Source organism: Carlito syrichta, unplaced genomic scaffold (genome assembly GCF_000164805.1).
Source record: "Carlito syrichta isolate Samal-C Ts95f unplaced genomic scaffold, Tarsius_syrichta-2.0.1 Scaffold302257, whole genome shotgun sequence".
In the NCBI taxonomy this organism is placed as follows: Eukaryota; Metazoa; Chordata; class Mammalia; order Primates; family Tarsiidae; genus Carlito; species Carlito syrichta.
The window spans coordinates 47,615-69,920 of NW_007246353.1; the positions used below are offsets into that span (position 1 = coordinate 47,615).

General features: G+C 39.1%; 1 protein-coding gene across 1 annotated transcript; it reads right to left on the reverse strand.

The window, feature by feature from the left end:
• Nucleotides 1-253: 253 nt before the first annotated feature.
• On the reverse strand, nucleotides 254-22,188 carry FASTKD2 (FAST kinase domains 2). Its single transcript, XM_008056144.2, has 11 exons — nucleotides 21,439-22,188; nucleotides 19,192-19,295; nucleotides 18,146-18,254; nucleotides 17,744-17,867; nucleotides 17,435-17,574; nucleotides 15,877-16,049; nucleotides 4,680-4,846; nucleotides 3,596-3,811; nucleotides 3,128-3,209; nucleotides 1,428-1,542; nucleotides 254-370 (listed from the first exon to the last, which is right to left on the reverse strand). The coding sequence occupies exons 1-11, from the start codon at nucleotides 22,174-22,176 to the stop codon at nucleotides 254-256; spliced, it is 2,085 nt and encodes a 694-aa protein (XP_008054335.1). The 5' UTR covers nucleotides 22,177-22,188.
• Nucleotides 22,189-22,306: the final 118 nt, after the last annotated feature.

Here is a 22,306-nt window from a genome sequence, read left to right on the forward strand (position 1 = left end):
CCTCAAATGTCTGGGCAATAGGGAAAAGAAGTGTGGTTGAAAAAACGACCCTCCTGGAATTTTCTCAGCATGTTCTAAAATGCCAGTAACAACACTTCTTACGTCCTTAAAATTAATCCTAGCCATGAACTTAAGTAACACATTTTGTTACAGTGAACAGCAGGGTTAATTCAACAGACACCAAAATGTCGTTTTTATTAGTTATTTTTACAAATACATGTCTCCTAATATGAAAAGGTTGAGTTTTACTTGATCATGTGCTTTGCAAATTGACACCAGCCGCAGGCAGGGCTTCTCCCAAGTAGATTTTAGTCTTCAAGAGGGTGGCTGCCTCCTCCATGTCCAGCCTGTCCATCTCCCAGTTATTAACCTTACGAGAGAGGACAACAATCAGCTTGTGAGGTGATGGCAACACACAAAAAATAAAAGCCAACTTAGAGACCCAAACACAGAAAAGGAACATCAACTGTTTTTTTAAAAGCAAATGGTTGAAAGAATAGAATTGAATGTGATGTTAAAACTGAATAAAGCATAATGTAGTAATATTAGATAAAAATAAATGGCTCATAAAAAAAAAAAAAAAGGAAATGGCACCTTATAAGTACTCCTATTATAAAGGCCTAATGAGACTATATGTTAGGGCTGACAAAAACTCTAGCAGTAAAAATAATTAAAATCCTAAGGATCTCTAAATGGTGCAAAAATTACTATCTTGAGAAAATCTTCCTTAAAATAATCACAAGTATGTACAACAGTCTTAACCAGCAGACCACCAAGAGAAGGGGCCATCTTAACCTCAACAACCCATGCATCACTCACTTTTGGACGCTAAGGTGCCATGAAAGCAGACTGTTTCCACCTCATACTACATGCAGAACCCAGCACTTAGATGGTCCCAGCACTTCACATATACAGATTTATGCATAAGATTCCTGCTGCACAGAGACATCCGAAGAGGTTATGCTGCAGGAATCAGAGAGCATCAGAAGCAGGAGGAGACGTGTCCTTTCAACCATTCAGCCTCCTCTAGGGACACATACCCTACCTACAACAAGCTCACCCTGGCCAGGAAAATAAAGTCTTGACATCTTCTCTTCCCTTAAAGATAACCTGAAAACTGAATAAGGTTTCATGTGTCTTCAATTAAATAAGAAAATAAATTATTTATACTCTTCCTCTTAGCAAAAAGGATCAAGGCAGACAAAAATAACATTTATAAAAGCCCAATTATAGGAATCAGCTAGGCAGAATCTAAATCATCTACCAGAAATGTTCTTTTTCAAAGAAAACAATAACTAAGACATTTATCACAATAAATGTTGACAATTCCTCCAGAGTTCTAGTAAGCAGCTTCACCCACAAGACTCTTGGCAGCTGTGAGAATATACATCAGTCATGGAAGAATATTTATTTGCATTTTTTCTTACCAAGATCACGTGAAAACCCATTATATTCAAATGCTGCATTTTCTTAGCAAGGAATCCTCTGGGATGGCTCAAACCCAAACAATATGCAGACCTAGGAACACAGAGTACAGCTACTCTGGAAACAAACAAAACAAGAACAGTTACCAAGATGACCATCCAGTCTTGCTGCAGCCTTGATCTTCGAAAATTTCAAAGCCAAGTTCCATGGCTCACACTCCTTACCACTCCCAAATGGCTCATCCTTAATTACTGTGCTTGATCTCTGCAGATATTCTAGGACCAAGGCTATATTATAAACTAAAAGTACATAATAATGCTTTACCCAAACAGCTATTCTCAGCCACCTCTAAGGATGGCTACACCTTTGATAAGGAAAATTTTCAGATATGAAACCACCCATTTTAAGGGACTTAAGTCGATGCCATGTCAATCTCTGATCTGAATGTAAGTATTTATACTACCAGTAGAAGTATTGGTGTAGATAACACCCAACAGTGAATGCTCTTTTTGTGCATATTGTCTCCAAAAGAGAGCATTTAAACACCAGAGATGGGAGACCAAATGCAAAGAAAATCCTAAGAGAAAGGCAAGACTGCAAAAAACATAACATCTGTCAATGTAACAAAAACGTGGAAGATATAATTTGTTTTTCCATTGTTCCTGGCACTCTGGAAATATTAAGTTCAGTGGGAGATAAAAGAAAAACATAAAAGACATTTATATCCTTACTGTCCTCTCCTATACTCCGCTGTCATAACAAGATAAATTGCTACTTTTAAAGGAATGTTCATACTCTTCACAGAATTGCATGCTGAGAACTACTATGGTACTTTATTTTGCTGGGAGAGTGGAATACCTAGAAAAGAAAAAGGATCTCTGTGTGGGGTCCAAGAACAAGTCTTTTGGTGGGGAACGGGGAACATGGAAGGAAAGGCAACAGGTGAGACAGATGGTCCAAGGAACAAGCTGAAAGACTTGGAAGGGCTAGAAGTCATGGAGCTGCACAGCAGTGGAGAGGTGGGCAGATAAGAGTCTGAGCTTTCTCTGTTCATCTCTCCAGTAGAGTAACAGGAGACAGGAGCTTCTGGGGTCAAGATCTGCGGCTGCCTCATCTTCATGCCCCAGGGCCTGACAGTCTTCCATACACCGAGTGCAAAGATCACATGACTGCACACAGTTACTCAAGAGGTGGACATTCCCTCATAGGGTAGCATCACACTTCTCCCAAGAACACCTTCCTGGCCACATGTTAGTCAAGAAAACAACTTAGGATTCAATTCAGTGTGCTCTGACTCATACACATACAGCCTCATTAACAAGGATCCTCAACCTCTGCAAGAGTCTTGGTGATGGAGTCAAGTATTTCTTGGGTATCTGACTTTTGTAGAAGTCTCAAGTCTTTATGATCACTATTAAATTGTCTTATCAGAAGTTTGCACTGCACTGATGGTTTTGCAACGTTAGCATTGCCTTACTCAAATGTTTATCTTCAAAATTCAGTTTTCATTAAATGGCCCACCCCAGTCCCCTATATTCAAGTGCACTGCCCATATCCACACCCAAGGAGGAGACTCATGGATGAGATCCCTTGGAGTGTTCAAGCTCCTTATAAATATGAGATCTTAGTATTACTACCATGAACTCTTTCAGATTTAGGATTTAATCTCAGAAAGTCCAGCAAGTGAGAACATGTAAGCAACCTTTGAATATCTGTAGAAGCTGCATCCACATCAGAAAAGGGAAGCACCTGAGTCCTGTCAGTGTTCATTCGGATTTCAAAATCTGAAAGGAAAGAACTGATATTAATTTTTCAAACAGTGTTCATTGTAATTTTTGTTTCATGACATCAAATACTGCTATCAACATCGAGAATGGCAGTAGCTCAAATACACTGACAGCCGTCACATGCCAGACACCAGCCTAGGGATCCACATGGAGTTTCAGTTCCTGGTCACAGAACCTTACAAGGCAGGGGTGAATGTTGCCATCATAGAGAAGGAAAGTGAGGCTAGCAAGGGCCTACAACCACAGCACTTACAAGCTGCAGAGCACGAAGTCAACCCAACGAGGTCATGTTACATGTCACTGAATTGCTGCCATAAACACCTCATCTTTTGTCAGAAAAAAAGAACAATAAATGAAATGAAGGGAAATCACGTGTCCCATACCAACATGATAATCGTGCGGCAGCTGCACATTCTCTGAGAAGAACCTGTCTCCACCCAGCAGGCTGCTCAGCACCTGAGCCACCTTCACATGTTGATACTGTGGCATCCGAGGCAGCTGTGGGAGTGGCAAGTCTATGGGCTTGTGGTAAGGAGTATCGTCAAGCTCTAGACAAGTTTCCAAGAGACGCAGCTTGTGCACATTTCTCTCCATGTCATCTAAAACAAAAAAGGAAGAAATAAATCATTAAGAAAACATACTGATACCACATTTTAAAACAGTATTAATGCAACTGCATTTCCAGTGACTTCTTTCTTATCTCTAGGAATCTTTTTCTCCTTCATTCCCACTGTCTAGATCAAAGCCTTTCACTCACTAATGCTTTAGGGTTTAATATCTCTTTAGTGGTCATTTAGTCTGAACCCTCCGTGTTACAGATGGGGACATGTCCAGGAACGTTAAAACCCTCAAGATGAATTAAAGGCAAAACTGGGACTCCAATCTAGGTTTCCTAGGCTCAAAGCTGTCTCTTCAATATCACATGGCCTGAAAAATCAGCACATGGTGTTGACTCTTCATAGTTCCATTTTGAGATTTTATAACATTGTTTTTTAAAACAATTCAAACTATTCTCAAACACATCATCAAGTTTTCCACATCAACCTGGTTATTGCTCTTCCTTGTTGACTAGTTAAGACTAAAAGCTAACTGTTGATTTAGTTCCAAGAGTAAGTGAACTAGCTAATTTGGTATCTGTCTGGTTTCTTGATCTAGCAGGCATGCCCTCAGACAGGCCACCAAATGACCAGGTGTTTGTAGCTTCAAAGGCAACAGCCCTGATGGAGGCACTGAGAACAGGAACACTTAGCCTCTGCAGAGGCAGCCTCAGTGACAGAAGGGTAGTGAGGATGCCTTCCTGCTCGTGCCCTCTACATACAGGGTCTTCATGAAAGCAAGTGCCAACCTGATTTCACCATCATCGGCCCTTTCCTCACTGAAATATGCTCTGCAAACCTTAACTAACAACACTCCAACTAAGCCTGCTCAGAATCACATTTTGGTCCCCGGTGTGCACAGACACCCTACCTGATGCCAGCAACTCACTGATGACATCCTTTTGGAGAAGCTGATTCACAGGAGCGAGGGGAAAATAATTCATCAAGCAAAATGACCACACAGCATTCAACAGGTTTTCAGAGGAGATGTGGGGGAGACAGGCTGTCAGAGCGCTAGCCATAACCCCCAGGAATTGCCTGGAACAACAGAAAGTTCATTTTCAAATATAAAAAGGCAGGGTCATGGTACAGTTAGTGAGGTGCCACAGAACTAAGATCTTTAAGGATCCCAGAGAAAAGAGGCAAGAATACCAGGCTTGCAAAAAGCAACCCAAGTGCCCCTCCCCCCAGCACTCTGGGCAGGCGGCCATCTCATCCAAGTGTGCATGTTCAGTAATTGTTGGCTGCTGCTCTGCCTGCACAGGACAAATGTCTGACAAATGCCACCCATGTCGTTCCCATTAAACTCAATGGGACATTATCATTCTCACAATAAAAATAAGTAAACAGGCTCAGGGGAATTGAGTAACTTGCCCAAGAACATACAGCCAGGGAAGAAGCAGAGACAGTACTGGAACCCAAGTATCAAGCGCCAGAGCCTCTTAACTATGCTGGAGGCTCTAGGCACCCACCCCTCAGAGATACCAGCTCCATTTCTGACTGAAGTACCCTGGGAGGGGCCCAAAGCCACTCTCACTGCTCACCACCTGCCCTATGGAGCTCTGGGGCCACCATGGCTGGGACCCAGCATAGGACCCCATGCTTGTGTAAGGGAACAGCATATCTTAAGGAGGTGCTGATCAGCCGTTCTCAGCTCCAGAAGAGGGAACTCCCAGCTTCCTCCTCCACCCAAGGCTGCTGGTGGCACACCAGATTCAGTGCCCAGCTGTGCAGCTGATCCCTGGTGCCTAACATACCACCACAGCCTGTCATAGTGGATCACCCAGGGACTCAGACAAGCAGAGAAAAAGGATCCGCGACAGAGGAGCTGCCCACCTCGGTCATTTTCCAGGCAGACATTTACACTGCCTGCTCACTACGAACAGCCTCCACCTCAGTTTCTAAGGTAATGGCACTACACAGGAGACAAATCCCCTCCCCTACGCTGAATCAGACGCAGGCAGCACAGCGTCGCAGACCTCTCAAGGCAGCAGGCTACAAGAACAAACCCAAGCTGTGAGTAAATCTATCTGCCTGCAATGAAAGCAAAGGGGAGAGGCTGGAGATCAGAGCTGAAGAGACTTTAGACACTCAGGAAAGATTCCAGAGCTAGTCTGATTTCTTATTTTGACTTTTGATTTTATCATTTTGACTGTTTGTTTTGCTCACTTTTGTTTGCTTTTTGACTTAGATTATCTGTTTGTGTTGGGGAAAACGCATCAAAAGACATGATTTTATTGGACTGTCTTTCTGTTGCTACCGGTATACTTTAGGGAATTTTGCCTGTGTGTCTTTTTCACTCCCCTCTGGCCGTGTGTCTCTTTTTCACCTGTTAGTTGGTATGTATGTCTGTTTTCCCTCTCACGCTTCTCTCTTTCTAACTTCCTATTGACCCCCCTTCCTCCATTATTTTCTTCTTTCATACCTCCTATTGTTCCAATGACCAAACCTAAAACCCGCTGCAAAGACAGATTGTAAGTCAGTGGGAAATAGGTTCCAGAGTGCCCATACACCTGTTGGTGGATACTGGAATCAGCAAATAGATTCTGAATAATAGCTTCCCCCTCAATTAAACCTCAAAACTGCAAAAAGTACAGCCCTCAGCCCACACTCCTGCCTCAAAAGTGAACAAAGCCAGAGGACCCTCATAAGGAAGAACAGGAGATTGCACAAGCGAAGCAAAAGCAACCACACCTCCCCTGAAAAACAGAATTAAAGAAGGGGAGGGAAAGGGGGAGAGAGAGAAAAATCTACACAAATGGAAGAAAAACGAAAAGAAGAATATGGGTCTCTCCCAGACCCGTGGAAGAACGGACATTGAGAAAACTGACTTTGGAATGCAAACAATGAAGAGCCCCCAGAATGACTGGTCTCAAACTACAAACCTAGATATCAAGACATTAATAGAGAGATTAAAAAGAATTGAGGAGAGACAAGAAGAAACTAGGAAGGAGTTGATAACTAAGATAACAGTAACAAAGAATACTGTGAATGAAATAAATAACAAACTGATAAGCATGGAAAGCAGAATTAGCCAAGCAGAAGAATCTCAGAGCTTAAGGACCAAAATATAGAACTAATCCAAACTGTTAAAAACACGCTTAAAAAGACAGAACAAAACCTTCAAGAGATGAGCAATTACTTCAAGAGAAAGAACCTAAGAGTAATTGGCCTTCCTGAAACAGAAAGAGAAACAGAAACCACCTTGGAACAAACATTCTATGAGATTATTGAAGAAAACTTCCCTCATCTTATCAGTGATGCAAAAATTCACACACAAGAGATTCCGAGAACCCCTGCAAAACAACAAATGAGAAGACCAACTCCTAGACACATAATAATTCGCCTAAACAAAGTAGGTATAAAAGAAAAATCCTAAAGGCAGCAAGAGAAAAAAAGGCTAGATCACCTACCACGAAAGACCAATTAGAACAGCAGCAGACTTATCTACAGAAACCCTGCAGGCTAGGAGAGCTTGGAGCCCTATCTTCAAAGTCCTAAAAGATAAACAATTTCAACCAAGAATAATCTACCCAGCCAAGCTAAGCTTCATCAGTGAGGGAGAATTAAATTCTTTCCCAGATATGCAATCCCTAATAACTTACGCTCCCACCAGGCCACCTCTACAAGAAACACTTAAGAAAGTACTAAACACAGAAGAAAAGGAAAAAAGAACAACAACGTTCTTCACAAGAGTACAGGAAAAAGAGTAAAACACAAACAAACCAACCCCAAAACCAAAAGAAAGACAACAAACAAAGAGGAACAACAACAACTCTATAAGAACTTTTTGATAGGGACCAACTTTCACATTTCAATAATTAACCTGAATGTGAATGGACTAAGTGTACCACTGAAAAGACACAGAATGGCAAAATGGATAAATATCACCAGGCAACAATATACTGCCTTCAAGAGACCCATCTCACTAGAAAGGACACACACAGACTCAAAGAGGTTGGGAAACAAATTTTCAGGTGAATGAAACACAAAAGAAAGGAGGAGTCACGATCCTAATTTCAGACAAAATACCATTTAAACTATCAAAAATTTAAAAGATACAGAAGGCCACTACATAATGATAAAAGGTTCACTCCATCAACAAGAAATATCTATCCTAAACATATATGCACCCAATATAGGAGCACCAACTTTCATAAAGCAGCTTCTAGGAAAACTAAAGAAAGATATTGACTCTAACACCATCATAGCTGGGGACTTTAATACGCCACTCACAACCCTAGACAGATCATCAGTACAAAAAATCAGCAAAGAGATCCAGAACCTCAAAGTGACTCTTGACCAAATGGACTTAATTGATACCTACAGAACACTCCACCCAACGACTGCAGAATATACATTCTACTCAGCACCACATGGAACATATTCTAAGATTGACCACATACTTGGCCATAAATCAAACATAAACAAATTTCAAAAGATCGAAATTTTGTCATGCACCTTCTCAGACCACAATGGAATAAAAATAAACATCAACACCAACAAGCTTCCCCCCAAACCCACAAAGATATGGACACTAAACAGCATGATGCTAAACAACTCCTGAGTCAACAATGAAATCAAAACAGAGATTAAAAGATACCTGGAAACAAATGAAAAGACATCTTATCAAAATCTCTGGGATGCCATGAAAGCTGTAGTAAGAGGTGTAATTCATATCCCTGCAAACACACATGAAGAAAATGGAAGGATCACAAATCAACAGCCTAACAAGTCACCTTAGGAAGTTGGAAAAGCAAGATCACCAAAAGCCTAACTGCAGCAGAAGAATCCAGATCACTAAAATAAAAGCCCAAATCCGGGATATAGAAGACAAAAAGATAATACAAAAAAATCAATGAAACAAAAAGCTCGTTCTTTGAAAGAATAAACAAGATCGATGGTCCCTTAGCTAGGCTGATCAAGAAAAAAAGAGAAAACGCCCAAATAAATACAATCAAAAACACAAAAGATAAAATCACATCTGACCCCGAAGAAATACAAAAGATCATTAGAGACTACTATGTACACTTGTGCGGAAACAAACTGGAAAACCTTAAGGAAATGGAAGACTTTCTGATATCACACAACCTGCCCAGGTTGAAACAAGAAGAAATCGAGACCCTAAATAGACTAATAACAATCAAGGAAATTGACTATGTAATAAGAAAACTACCTACAAAAAAAGCCCTGGACCAGATGGCTTTCCAGCAGAATTCTGTAAGACATTTAAGGAGGAACTGATATCAATCCTACTGAAAGTATTCCAGGTGACGGAGAAAGATGGAACCCTCCCCAAATCATTTTATGAAGCTAACATCACATTGATACCCAAGCCAGGTAAAGATCCAACAAAGAAAGAGAACTACAGACCAATATCTTTGATGAACACAGATGCCAAAATTCTCAACAAGATTCTAGCAAACCAGATTCTACAACACATCTCAAAAATCATCCATCATGACCAAGTAGGCTTCATCCCTGGTATGCAAGGCTGGTTCAACATTCACAAGACAATAAATGCAATTAAATACATCAACAGACATCAGAACAAAAACCACATGACTACATCATTAGATGCAGAAAAAGCTTTTGACAAAATCCAGCACCCCTTCCTGATAAAAACCCTCAAACACCTAGGCATACATGGAACATACCTCAAAATAGTAAAAGCCATCTACGAGAAACCCACAGCTAGCATACTCCTAAACAGACAAAAATTGGAACCTTTTTCCCTGAAAACTGGAACAAACAAGGATGTCACTCTCTCCCCTCCTGTTCAATATAGTATTGGACGTCCTCACTAGAGCAATCAGAAAAGAGAAGGCAATCAGGGGTATCCAAATAGGAAAAGAGAAAGTCAAGTTATCCCTCTTTGCTAACATGATTGTGTACCTTGAAAACCCAAGAGAATCTGTCAAAAGCCTCCTTGCACTGATAAAGGACTTTGGCAAAGTCTCAGGGTATAAAATAAATGTAAAAAAGACAATTGCACTTCTTTAAATCAATAATAAACAAACAGAAACTCAAATAAAAAACACAATCCCATTCACAATAGCCACACAAAAAAAATGAAATACCTTGGCATCTTCCTAACCAGAGATGTGAAAGACCTTTACAATGAAAACTACAAAACACTGCTCAAAGAAATCAAGGATGACACAAACAGGTGAAAAAATATCCCATGCTCAAGGATTGGAAGAATCAACATTATCAAGATGTCCATTCTACCTAAGGCAATCTACAGATTTAATGCAATACCCATCAAATTACCAGCAACATTCTTCTCAGAACTAGAACAAACAATACAGGAATTCATATGGAAACACAAACGACCAAGAATAGCCAGAACAATCCTCAGGAAAAAAAACAAAGCAGGTGGTATCACATTACCAGACTTCAAACTTTACTATAAAGCTACAATAATCAAAACAGCTTGGTATTGGTACAGGAACAGGCATATAGACCAATGGAATAGAATTGAGATTCCAGAAGCAAAACCTCAATTTCTCAACCAACTCATCTTTGACAAAGCCTCCACCACCTACCACTGGGAAAAGGAGAACCTATTTAGTAAATGGTGCTGGGAAAACTGGCTGACCACATGCAGAAGACTCAAACAAGACCCTATCTATCTACATACACAAAAATTAATTCTAAATGGATCAGAGACCTAAATGTAAAACCTCAAACCATAAGAACCTTAGAAAATGCAGGACACACTCTTACGGAAATTGGAACTGTCATCCAATTCCTGAACAAAACCCGAAACCCACAGGCCTTAAGAGAGAAGATAGACAAGTGGGACCTCATTTAACTGACAAGCTTCTGCAAAGCCAAAAAGCCATCAAGAGAGCGGGAGACAGCCCACAGACTGGGAAAAAGTATTTGCCAACTCCAGGTCTGACAAAGGCCTAACATCTTGGATCTACAAGGAACTCAAATGTGCTGAAAAGAAAAAAACAAACAACCGTATTATAAAGTGAGCAAAAGATATGAACAGATACTTCTCAAAGGAAGACACCCGAGTAGCCAACAGACACATGAAGAAATGTTCAACCTCACTAATCATCAAGGAGATACAAATCAAAACCACACTGAGATACCACCTAACTCCAGTCAGAATGGCAATTATCAATAACTCAAAAAATAACAGTTGCTGGAGAGGGTGTGGTGAAAAGGGAAGACTTCTATACTGTTGGTGAGAGTGCAAACTAGTGCAACCTCTGTGGAAAACAGTGTGGCGATTCCTAAAAGCTCTAAATATAGACCTCTCATATGACCCCGTAATCCCCCTACTGGGAATATACCCTGAAGAACTCAAATCACTCTATAAAAAAGATACCTGCACACGTATGTTTACTGCCGCATTGCTCACAATAGCAAGAACCTGGAACCAACCATGCTGTCCATCAAAAGAGAACTGGATTTAAAAAATGTGGTACATATACACGATGGACAAATAAAAAACACAATCCCATTCACAATAGCCACACAAAAAAAATGAAATACCTTGGCATCTTCCTAACCAGAGATGTGAAAGACCTTTACAATGAAAACTACAAAACACTGCTCAAAGAAATCAAGGATGACACAAACAGGTGAAAAAATATCCCATGCTCAAGGATTGGAAGAATCAACATTATCAAGATGTCCATTCTACCTAAGGCAATCTACCTAAGGCAGTCATGAAAAAGAACAAAATCTTGAATTTCACAGCAACCTGGACGGAACTAGACAGAGTCTATAATACTGAGCGATCTCTCACAGAAACAAAGATCTGAGTATCACATGTTCTCACTCATATAGTGGACCTTGAACATCTAACATAATACTATAAGAAAAGGATTGACAGTGGGGGGAACTATGGGGGGGAGGAGGTGGGATTAACGGTAGTCAATATCTGTCTGGGGACAGGGAGACATCCCTTATCAACAAGGGTGCCTGAACAATGCATATTTCATACCTAACCCTTAACTGTACCCCACAATATTAAAATTAAAAATTTTGATTTAAACAACAACAAAAAAGTGGGCAAAAGACATCAACAGACATTTCTCAAAAGAAGATATATGAGCAACCAACAGTTACATGAAAAAAAAACAGCCTCACTAATCATCGTCAGAGAAATGCAAATCAAAATCACACCATGATATAACCTAACTCCAGTAAGGATGGTCATCATTAATAAATCAAAAAACAACAGATGCTGGAATGGGAGCAGAGAAAAGGGAACACTTTTACATCATTGGTAGTAGTGCAAAATTTTTCAGCCTCTACATAATACAGTGTGGTGATTCCTAAATAACTAGAAAGTGACTTTCCATATGATCTAGCAATCCCCCTTCTGGAACATACCCAGAGGAATATATTTGCTCCATTAAAAAAACAAGACCCAGCTGGGCTTGGTGGCTCAACCTGTAATCCCGCGCCTTTGGTAGGCTGAGGTGAGTGGATTGACTGAGCCCGCGGGTTCGAGACCTGCCTGGGCAGCGAGACCTCATCACTACAATAAATCAAAAAAAACAGCTGGCGTGGTAGTGCATGCCTGTAATTCCGGCTTCTTGGAAGGCTGACACAGAAGGATTGCCGGAGCCCAGCAGGTCGAGGCTGCGGTGGCCGGGAGTGGCCACTGCACTCCAGTCTGGGCGACATAGTGAGACTCCAACTCAAAAAAATAAATAAATAAAATAAAATACAAAAACAAGACCTGCCTGGGCAACTTGACGAGACCTCACCTCTACAATAAATCAAAAATTAGCCAGGCGTGGTAGCGCACGCCTGTAGTTCCAGGTACTCGGAAGGCTGAGGTGGAAGCATCGCCAGAGCCCAGCAGGTAAAGGCTGCAGTGGCCGGGAGCAGCCAATGCACTCCAGTCTGAGTGACAGAGTGAGACTCCAACTCCAAAAAAAACCCAAAAAACAAAAAAACACCTGCACATGCATGTTTACAGCCACACTATTCACAATGGCAAAAACACAGAACCAACATGACTGCCCATCAAAGGTGGACTGGATAAAGAAAATGTGGCACATATACACAATGGAGTATTATGCAGCCAAAAAGAAGGACAAGCCTATGGACTTCACAATAAATTGGATGGAATTGGAGACCATCATACTTATCCCAGAAACAAAGAACTGAATACCACATGGTCTCACCCATAAGTGGAACCTGACCATTAATCACAATAGCATAAGAGAGGGATTGGCAATAGCAGAACACTGCCAGGGTAGTGGTGGAATGTTACAACACAAAGCGTACCTGATCCCAAACTAGAAGTGAGGACTAGTGACCAGTTGAAGGTCCAGACTTCACCTGTATATAGACTATGTGCCTAATCCTGACTTGTACCCCAAATCTCTATAATAAAATAAAGTTATATTAAAAAAGAATTACTTTAACTATAAAAACTTGTGAATGAATACACAATATAAAAAGATGTAAATGTGATATCAATAACAAAATGTGTGGGAGACAAGTAAAAGTGTACAGTTTTATGTGCAAGTGAAGCTAAGTTGTTATAACCTTAAGAAATGTATTATGTAAACACCTCTTATCAACAGGGTGCCTGAATGAAACGTATTTGTATACCTAACCCTTAACTGTACCCCACAACATCATAATAAAAAATATTGACTATAAAAAAAATGTATTATGTAAGCCCAATGGTAACTGCAAATAAAATACATACAGAGAGTACACAAAAGAAAAAGAAAAAAGACTTCAATCCTCTCAGTGCAAGACATTAACAAGTTGCAATGGAAGAGAGCAAGAGAGGAGAAGATAGAAATGAGAACTGTAGACAAGAAAACATCAAAAAGGTAATAGTAAGTCCTCTATCAATAATTACTTTAAACATAACTGGATTTAAGCCTCCCCAATCTAAAAACACAGAGTGGCTGAATGGATAAAAAAGCAAGACCAAACTATAACCTGTTTACAAGATACTCACTTTAGATTTAAGGACATATATAGTCAGAATGGGAAGGAATGGAAAAGGATATTCCATGCAAATAGTAACCAAAAGACAGCAGGGATAGTTACATTTATATCAGACAAAATAGACTTTAAGTCAGAAACTGTCACAGAGACATATAAAATCATTATATAATGATAAAAGGGTCAACTCAATAGGAAGATATAAAATTATAAATATATATGCACCCAACATCAGGGTACCTAAATTTCTAAAGCAAAAACTGACATATCTGAAGGGAGAATAGACACTAATACAATAGAAGAAGACTTCAATACCCTACTTTCAATAATGAATAGGACACCCAGACAGAAATCAATAAAGAAACAAAGGACTTGAACAGCACTACAGATCAAAAGGATGTAAAAGACATATACAGAACATTCTAGCCAACAGTACCAGAACACACATTCTTCTCAAGTACACAAAGATCATTCTCAAGAACAGATTATATGTTAGGTCACAAAACAAGGCTTAATAAATTTAAGAAAACTGAAAACAGACCAAGTATCCTTTCTGATCACAATGGAAAAAAAATCAGTAGTCAATAACAAAAGGAAAAACAGAAAATTCACAAATATGTGGAAATTAAACAACATATTACTGAATGACCAAAAAATCAAAAAAGAAATAAAAAAGCAAATTTTAAAATACCAAAGACAAATAAAATTGAAAACACAACATATCAAATATTATGAGACGTAGAAAAAGCAGAAATAATAAGGAAGTTACAACAATAAACACCTCCCTCAAAAAAAAAAAACCTTTAACCCTTCTTGCCCAACAAAGAAACAATCAATAAAGTGAAAAGGTAACCTACAGAATGGGAGACTATATTTGCAAACTATATATCCGATAAGGGGTTAATATCCAAAATACATAAGAAATCTCCATAACTCAATAGCGAAAAAAAAAAAAAGAGGTAAATATAATTTAAAAATGGGCAAAGGACTTAAACAGACATTTCTCTAAAGGAGACATACAAATGGCCAACAAAAAATATAGTCAACATCACTAATCATCAAGAAAATGCAAATCAAAACCACAGTGAGATATCACTTCACACCTATTACGAGGACTATTACAAAAAAAAAAATCAGTGTTGGAGAAGATGTGGAGAAATTGGAACCCGGGCATACTGATGGTAGGAATACAAATGGTGCATGGAAAACAGCATGAAGATTCTAAAAATTTTAAAGCAGAATTACCATATGATCCAGCAATCCTACTTCTGAGTATATTTCAAGTCATAAGAATTGATATCAAGATCTCAAAGAGATAATCTGTGCTTCCATGTTCACTGCAGCATTATTCACAACACCCAAGACATGGAATAAACTTAAATGTCTATTAACAGAAGAATGGATAAGAAAGTGTGCTATATACATCAATGGAATATTATTCAGTCTTCAAAAGATGGAAATCCTACCATATGCTACATAGTATTATGCTAAGAGAAATAAGCTAGTCACAGAAGGACACATACTGCATGACTCCACTTATATGAGGTACCAAAGAAGTCAAAGTTATAAAAAAAAGAGTATAATGTTGGTTGTTGGTTGTCAGGGGTGAGGGACGAAGGCAGGAGAAAATGGGGAAATGCTCAACAGGTATGAAGTACAGTCATGCAAGGTGGTAAGTTCTAGAGATCCACTGGACAACGCTATGTCTATAGTTAACCATACAGCACTGCACACTTAAACATTTATTAAATGCTCTTACCACAATTTTAAAAACCAACAACAAAAATGCTTACGATATGCTTCTCAATTTTTCAATAAAGTTAAAAAAAACTGAACTATGAACTTAGGAGCTGAGAAGATAAGCTGGGAGAGTTTGAAATGAAAACTCCTAGAATGAATTAACCAGTATACTATAAAGAACAAAGAAACAAGCAAGACAAAGAGCAGCAAAGATGAAATAAAATTCTGTTAAACTTTATAAAAGAGTAAGAACACTATGTTTTATTTACTGACATGGATAATGGCTATAGATGTGTTCTCTTGTGATAACGAATAAACTGATGATCTGTAATCTTTTTATAACTATTTTATGCAGCAATAAAACAAGAAAAAAGAATAGCACATACTCTCTGTTCTGGCATTCGTAGACATGATTGAGAGAAGAGTACACATGAAGAACAGAGACAATACTTTGCATGTTTAGGAATTCAGGTTCCTCTATTACTTTCTTCAGAAACAAGTCCATCAAACCAGGAGGGTGAAAGCCAATGTTTTCAAATAAAATGAGGAGAAAAAGAACCTTAAAAAGAGAGAGAATGAGGGGAAACTTTTTAATAATTACAATAAGATAACAGTAATTTTTTTAGATCCCAAAATATATAAACAGCAATACAATCGTCTTGATCAACAGAATACGCCCTAAGGAAGAACAAGTATCTTTCCCTCACAAAATCTGTTCCACCGATTCTTAAATCGGGTGTCAAGTTAACAATCTCTTTTTACAAGCTAAGAACAAAGGCACACAATATGTACATACATATTTCCACCTCATTTAAAAATAAATCCTTTCCTACATGCTTTCCACACAACCTATCTGAAAATTACTTTCGAACATACCTTTTCTGAAGTCTTGAACTCCTCCCACTCCCAAACCTTTTATTACTTCTCCATTAACAGTTTCCATAGTAAACTCAATCTTTATCTTACTTCCCAAAGTAAATTCAACCTAGTGATCTAACATATTCACCACCTACTTCATTGCAAAAATAAGTTTTTACCAACTGCTTCATTTAAATGTATCTATTATTAACAAAGCCCCTGGATTTAAAGGCTTTTACTCTGGATGAAACAAGGAACATAATCATTCAGTGATGATATTTTCTTCTGCAAAAACCATAAGCCTGCTGCATTATCCATCTTAATTATTCAAAATCAAACAAGAAAAATATAAACACAGAAATAATGCTACATATTTAACCAAAGTACCATACGGCCTTTGAAAACCATATAAAAGAGCAGACTTTGGAAAATGTAATTTTTGTTTCAGATAAAATATGATCCAGGCTGAATAGTATACAGATGACCCTTGACTTACGATGGGGTTGCAGGCTGAGAAACCCAACAGAAAATTAAAATATTTTAAGTCAAAATGCACTCAATGCACCTAACCTACTGAACATCAGAGCTGAGCCTAGCCTGCCTTACATGGCTCAGAATACCCACATCGGTCCACAACTGGGCAACAACATCTAACACAAAGCTTACATTATAATAAAGCGCTAAAAATCTCACATAAGTTATTGAACACAGTACACTGTAGAGCACAACATCAGTTGTTTACTGGGAGCTATGGCTCTCAGTCTCTGCTCAGCACCACAAAAGAACATCATACACATATTGCTAACCCAGAAAAGGATCAAAATTCAAGTATGATTTCTATGGAATATTTATCCTTTCACACCATGGAAAAGTCAGAAAATCCTAAATCAAATGGACTATATAGGCAAGTAGCTCCCAGACAGAAATAAGAAGCTAATTTTAAAATAAGGATCTTATTTTACAGAGGTCAGTTTAGCACTGGAATATTCTGGCATCTTAACTGTTATAAGGTAAAAGGGAAACACTTAAAACACTAATGAAGTAGTATGCTTTTTGTTCCGAGGCTTATTCTACCTGTTAACATACCTGTTTCAACTTCCAGATGTCAAAAGTTGTAGCCACATAATCTGCTATGCCCTTGAAGAGTGCTACATTACGGTACTGGAGCTCTTTGCAGGACTGCAATATGCTGACCAATATTTTAAAAGGACACCCATGGATATTATCTTTAAGAATGAGAAAAATAAACAAAAATTACCAGATCATTTTAATGTAAGATTCAAGATGCTTCATACTATTTTTTCATGTAAGATTAAAGTTTTTCAAACAAACAAAATAAATACAGTCAAAAACAATAGGGCAGATGCTACAAGTCACAAATGGAAAACTCCTTACCTATGACCACCCTGCTACATTCATTCAGGAGTATCACAGAGCGATGATTCATGGCAGCTAGCACCCCAAACATGTGCTGGCTATTCAAAACTGAAAATCTGTCTAATTTCCTTAAAGCTTTCATCTAGAGAAGAACAAACTTAATTTATTATTTGTGGCAAAATAAACTAAACCTTTATTTTATAATAAAAAAGGTGAAGTTGAGGGAAAATGACTCAAACAGAAAAACATATATTTATATATATATAGATAAATATAAGTCTATGTCTATTAATTCATTTTAGCAAAACTAAAGCCAAACACACAGCAACATCGTCCGAAAACATTGACTTCAAAGTGATAGCAGGTCACAAGAATTAATTTTTTAAAATCTCATCCGCTAGAGAAAATTCAGATGTTTACCTCCAGCTTCTTTTTAAGAGCAACTGGTGCGTCTTTTCCAATGCATTTCATCACAGCTTGTAATGTGAAGACACGGTCTATTTTCCATATTTGCTGATCAACTAGTATGCTGTCATCAAACAATAAATATTACAATCCTAGAACTGTCAAGAGAAATTTTAAAATTTCACTTGGTCCAGCTCCGATTTCTTATAGGCAAGGAATATCTACATGCCCAAGAAAGTGTAAGCCAGCAAAAGATCCAAAACCAGTCTATTCCCTCTCGCTATGCTTTCTTCATTAATGAATGAATCACATCAGGAGATTACAGTTAAGACATTCTACGCAGCCAATGAAAAGCAGAACTAAGTGTTCTTTTCACTCATCTATGACATTTGATCACTTTTATAAATGCCTTTTCTAGCAGGGCCAGGGTCCCGCAACTCTCATACAGTACTCAAATAACTATTCTGAGTTAGATATACAAATCTGTTCTCCCAGCCCACATCAATAATAGATTGTAAGATTAATTTAGGCCAGGCTCGGTGGCTCAGCCTGTAATTCCAGCACTTTGGGAGACCAAGGTGAGTGGACTGCTTGAGCCCACATGTTCAAGACCAGCCTGGGCAGCTTGGGAAGACCTCATCCCTACAATAAATAAAAAAATTGGCTGGGCACAGTAGCATGCACCTGTAGTTCCAGCAACTTGGAAGGCTGAGGCAGAAGGATCACCGGAGCCCAGCAAGTCAACGCTGGGGTACCCATGAGTGTGCCACTGCACTCCAGCCTGGGTGACAGAGTGAGACTCCAACTCAAAAAAAAAGGATAAATTAATATAGACTTCATTGTTACTCATATCTTTATGGTAGACCCTAAAAGAAGTATTATTTCAAGCTTTATCTCAACCAGAGTCAGGATTTTAACCTTTATAGGACATTAAAGACTGTAACTGCCAACAAAGCTTCCCAGCTTCTCCCCAAAAAAGCAGATTAGTTTTCATCTCAACTTTTATTCCAGATCTAAGAACAACGAAAGCCAGAAGAAGAAAGCGTTAAGAGAGCCCTCACCTCAATCCTGCTCGAAGAACATGCACGTTCTTGCATGGCTCCATGGCGTCTATAAGAGTTGACAAAACCGAAAGACATTTCTCATCACACTCATTGATCCGTTCCTATTGAAATATAATAACAACAACAAAAAAAAGAAATATAATAACAAGACACTACGGTTGATGAGCTCATAGTAGACTACCTCACCCAAGCAAAACCACTGAATTGATGCATTGAGTAAATTACGGCTGAAGTTATCACATCAAGAACTCCTGTAATCAGCCCACAATGAACAGCCTCTTTTGAAAATAAGATGTTATACTTAAGTGAGTTTTCCAACTGATATATATCCTTTTATGCATCAACACTTTTTTACCTTCACCATTCTCACTGAAAAGTCATTGACATTGATTATATTCTACTGCTTCTGAAACAACTTTTAGCAAACATTATTTTTACCTCTTCTTAGAACGCAAGGTCATGAATATGAAACAGCTCAAGTGCCAAGAGTTACTGTGGTACACAAGGCAACCTGCCCATCCCTAAAGATCCTTAGACAGCTGTGCCCTTACAATTTCCCTCTGTACTTTCCCGGGTATCAAGCTGAAGCCTCAGTTGTGAATCTGCGGATTCACATCTCCACCACCACTATCTAAGCTCAAGGGGAGCCCAGGATCCACAGATTCTTCTTCCAGTTCTCTCTACTTAGAGCACTAATTGAGATTTCAGAAGTAGCAGTAGGCACAATTTGGAAAGTGAATAAGAATAACACAGTTTACCTACAGTAGCTATGATTTAATCACAATTAGTCTATGAACCTCACAAGAGTAAAGACCACATCCGAGGAACTCAGCCTGGGATAGTTATGCTCTTTTGCTAAAATCACATGACTAACCAGTCACAAAGTCTCAAGTCAGAACCAGATAATGATAAGAAGTGGGTAAGTCTGAAAGAAAAAAAAAAGCTTCCTACTCATGGGAGGGTTTCCTTAACAATTTACAGTACTCTTCAACATCTGCTGTGAAAACAAAGTCCAGAGTTTGCAGGGCAAGTTCATCAATGGTACACAGTCCTTTCTGCTCTAAGTTAAAATGTTTTCACAACATTCTAACATGTCAGTGAGACACAATCCTACACGCACACATTCTGACTCCAAAAATCCACTGCTCATGCCTCACCAACACAAGTGTCATGCTGATGTGAACACCTGTCTAAAATCTAGTATGAGCATCACTGACTAGATAAGGAGACTCATAATCACTCTTAACTATATACACATATAAGCTAATACACAGTCCCAAATAAACATGGATTATTCTGTGGTTTAAACACACACACACACACACACACACACACACACACACACAATGAAAATTAGTTCTTGGTTGAGGACATATAGAAATCACGTAATGTAAAAAAGTTAAAAACTCTCCACCTATGAACCCAATCCTTGAATCTGGAATGACAGCAAGCAGGGCACCATATTCTAGTTTTTAAGTAGAAATGGCTCCCTCCATCCAATTTCATCCTTCCTCCAATCCATTTCCCACTCCTTCAGTAATCTAAAATACAAATTCGAACACTGCTTAAAATCATTCAGTGGATTCCCACTGCCTACAGATAAATATAAATTCCTTAGCCATACATAAAAGGTTATTTAGGATTCGCTCCTGTTTATCTAGCCTTGTGTCCTGCCAGTATGCCCCTTACCCCTCCTGCTTTACCACCACTATGCGACTTCCTCCCTACCCCCTCAAACACACAACCCAATCATCCTGCACTTTAGTCTCACCAAACTACCTTCAACTCCCTGACTGTCAAACCTTTCCTCTAGGATGTCAGGGTATGCGAGATCTGCTCTGCTGGAAACATCACCCACTTCACTATCAACCTTTCATCAGCTTGGGCATCACCTCCCACTGGGTTTGAATTCCAATTCCAGAATGGACTAGGTTCCCTTCCCTCCCTTCCTATCTCTCCTTCCTTTAATTTCCCAACCTTTCTTCATTTTAGCTTTGTCACTACTGCTCAATCCTGGAGTAGGTAAATGCGGCAGGCTTTCATAAGCTTCCACACTAAAAGGAAGACTCAGCTAACTTAAGGTCTCTAAATCACACAACATGCATGCAGAAATAGAAATAAATATAAAGGTAACTCCCACTCCATTTGATGGTCTCTTTTAAAAAGGCTATATATCTATTTTCTCTCATCCTTTCAAGTTCTCCTACCCAAATGGAAGCACGTTTAAACCTCCTTTCTTCTCACCTGGATCACCCTCAGTAGTGTCTGCACCAGGAGAGTGTTCTGAGGGATTCCAAGCTTCACTATGGCATGAAGACTGAACAATAGGTGGTTATAGCGCATGATCTTGGCCTCTCTCATCATATGCTCACAGAGTTGGTGAAACGCAGGGTGGCTAAACATCAGGTGCTTTTCAAAGCGCATCTGGTCTTCAGACATTCTTTTGGCAATTGTCCACATGGCTGTGAAATAGTTACTACTAGGAAATGTAGGTGCTTTTGAAAACATGTCCAACACATCACTCAGGGAACTACACTCCTGAGACAATTTTCTACTATCAGTGGGGGTGGGTTTTGTTTCCTTGGTGAGAACATCTTCACTGAAGACTTCATGATGAAAGTTTACTTTCTTCAATCCATTACCAGAACTACCAACAGAGACAAGAGGAGGTTTTGAGTCCAAGGATAGTCTCCTAGGACCACATAGTCTATCCACCATGAGGACTGCTGTAGTGCCTACACCCTCAGTTAGAAAGCCATCATTCCCTGACTTAAAAACGCACATACCCTGAAGGAGATGTCTGACAGATGATCGCATTCTGTCATCAAAACCACTTAACGGAAGGTTTCTTAGGTTCCAGTTTGGATGAACAATTTTTGGTCTGCAAAATCCCAAAGGACACAGTCTCACAGTTTTGCCTGTTGGAACTAGAGTACTGAATTGTCTGAGGTTCCACAGAAAGGAGCCTGCTTTGTTACTCATTTTGCTTTCTGCTGTCACCTTCGATGACTCACAGTCGTATGAATCAAATGCTACTTCTACTGGAGAAAAGAACGCATACTGCTGTACTCCTGTACGGGAAGGGGCAACAGAAAAACAAGTAAAAGCACAT

Coding starts and splice junctions, on each gene's coding strand:
- FASTKD2 (XM_008056144.2), bottom strand. CDS start 22,176: ATGAGTAACAAAGCAGGCTCCTTTCTGTGGAACCTCAGACAATTCAGT. Junction 18,255..19,191: donor GTTCTTCGAGCAGGATTGAG/GTGAGGGCTCTC, acceptor GTTTGATGACAG/CATACTAGTTGATCAGCAAA. Junction 371..1,427: donor TGGGTTTTCACGTGATCTTG/GTAAGAAAAAAT, acceptor CTCTCTCGTAAG/GTTAATAACTGGGAGATGGA.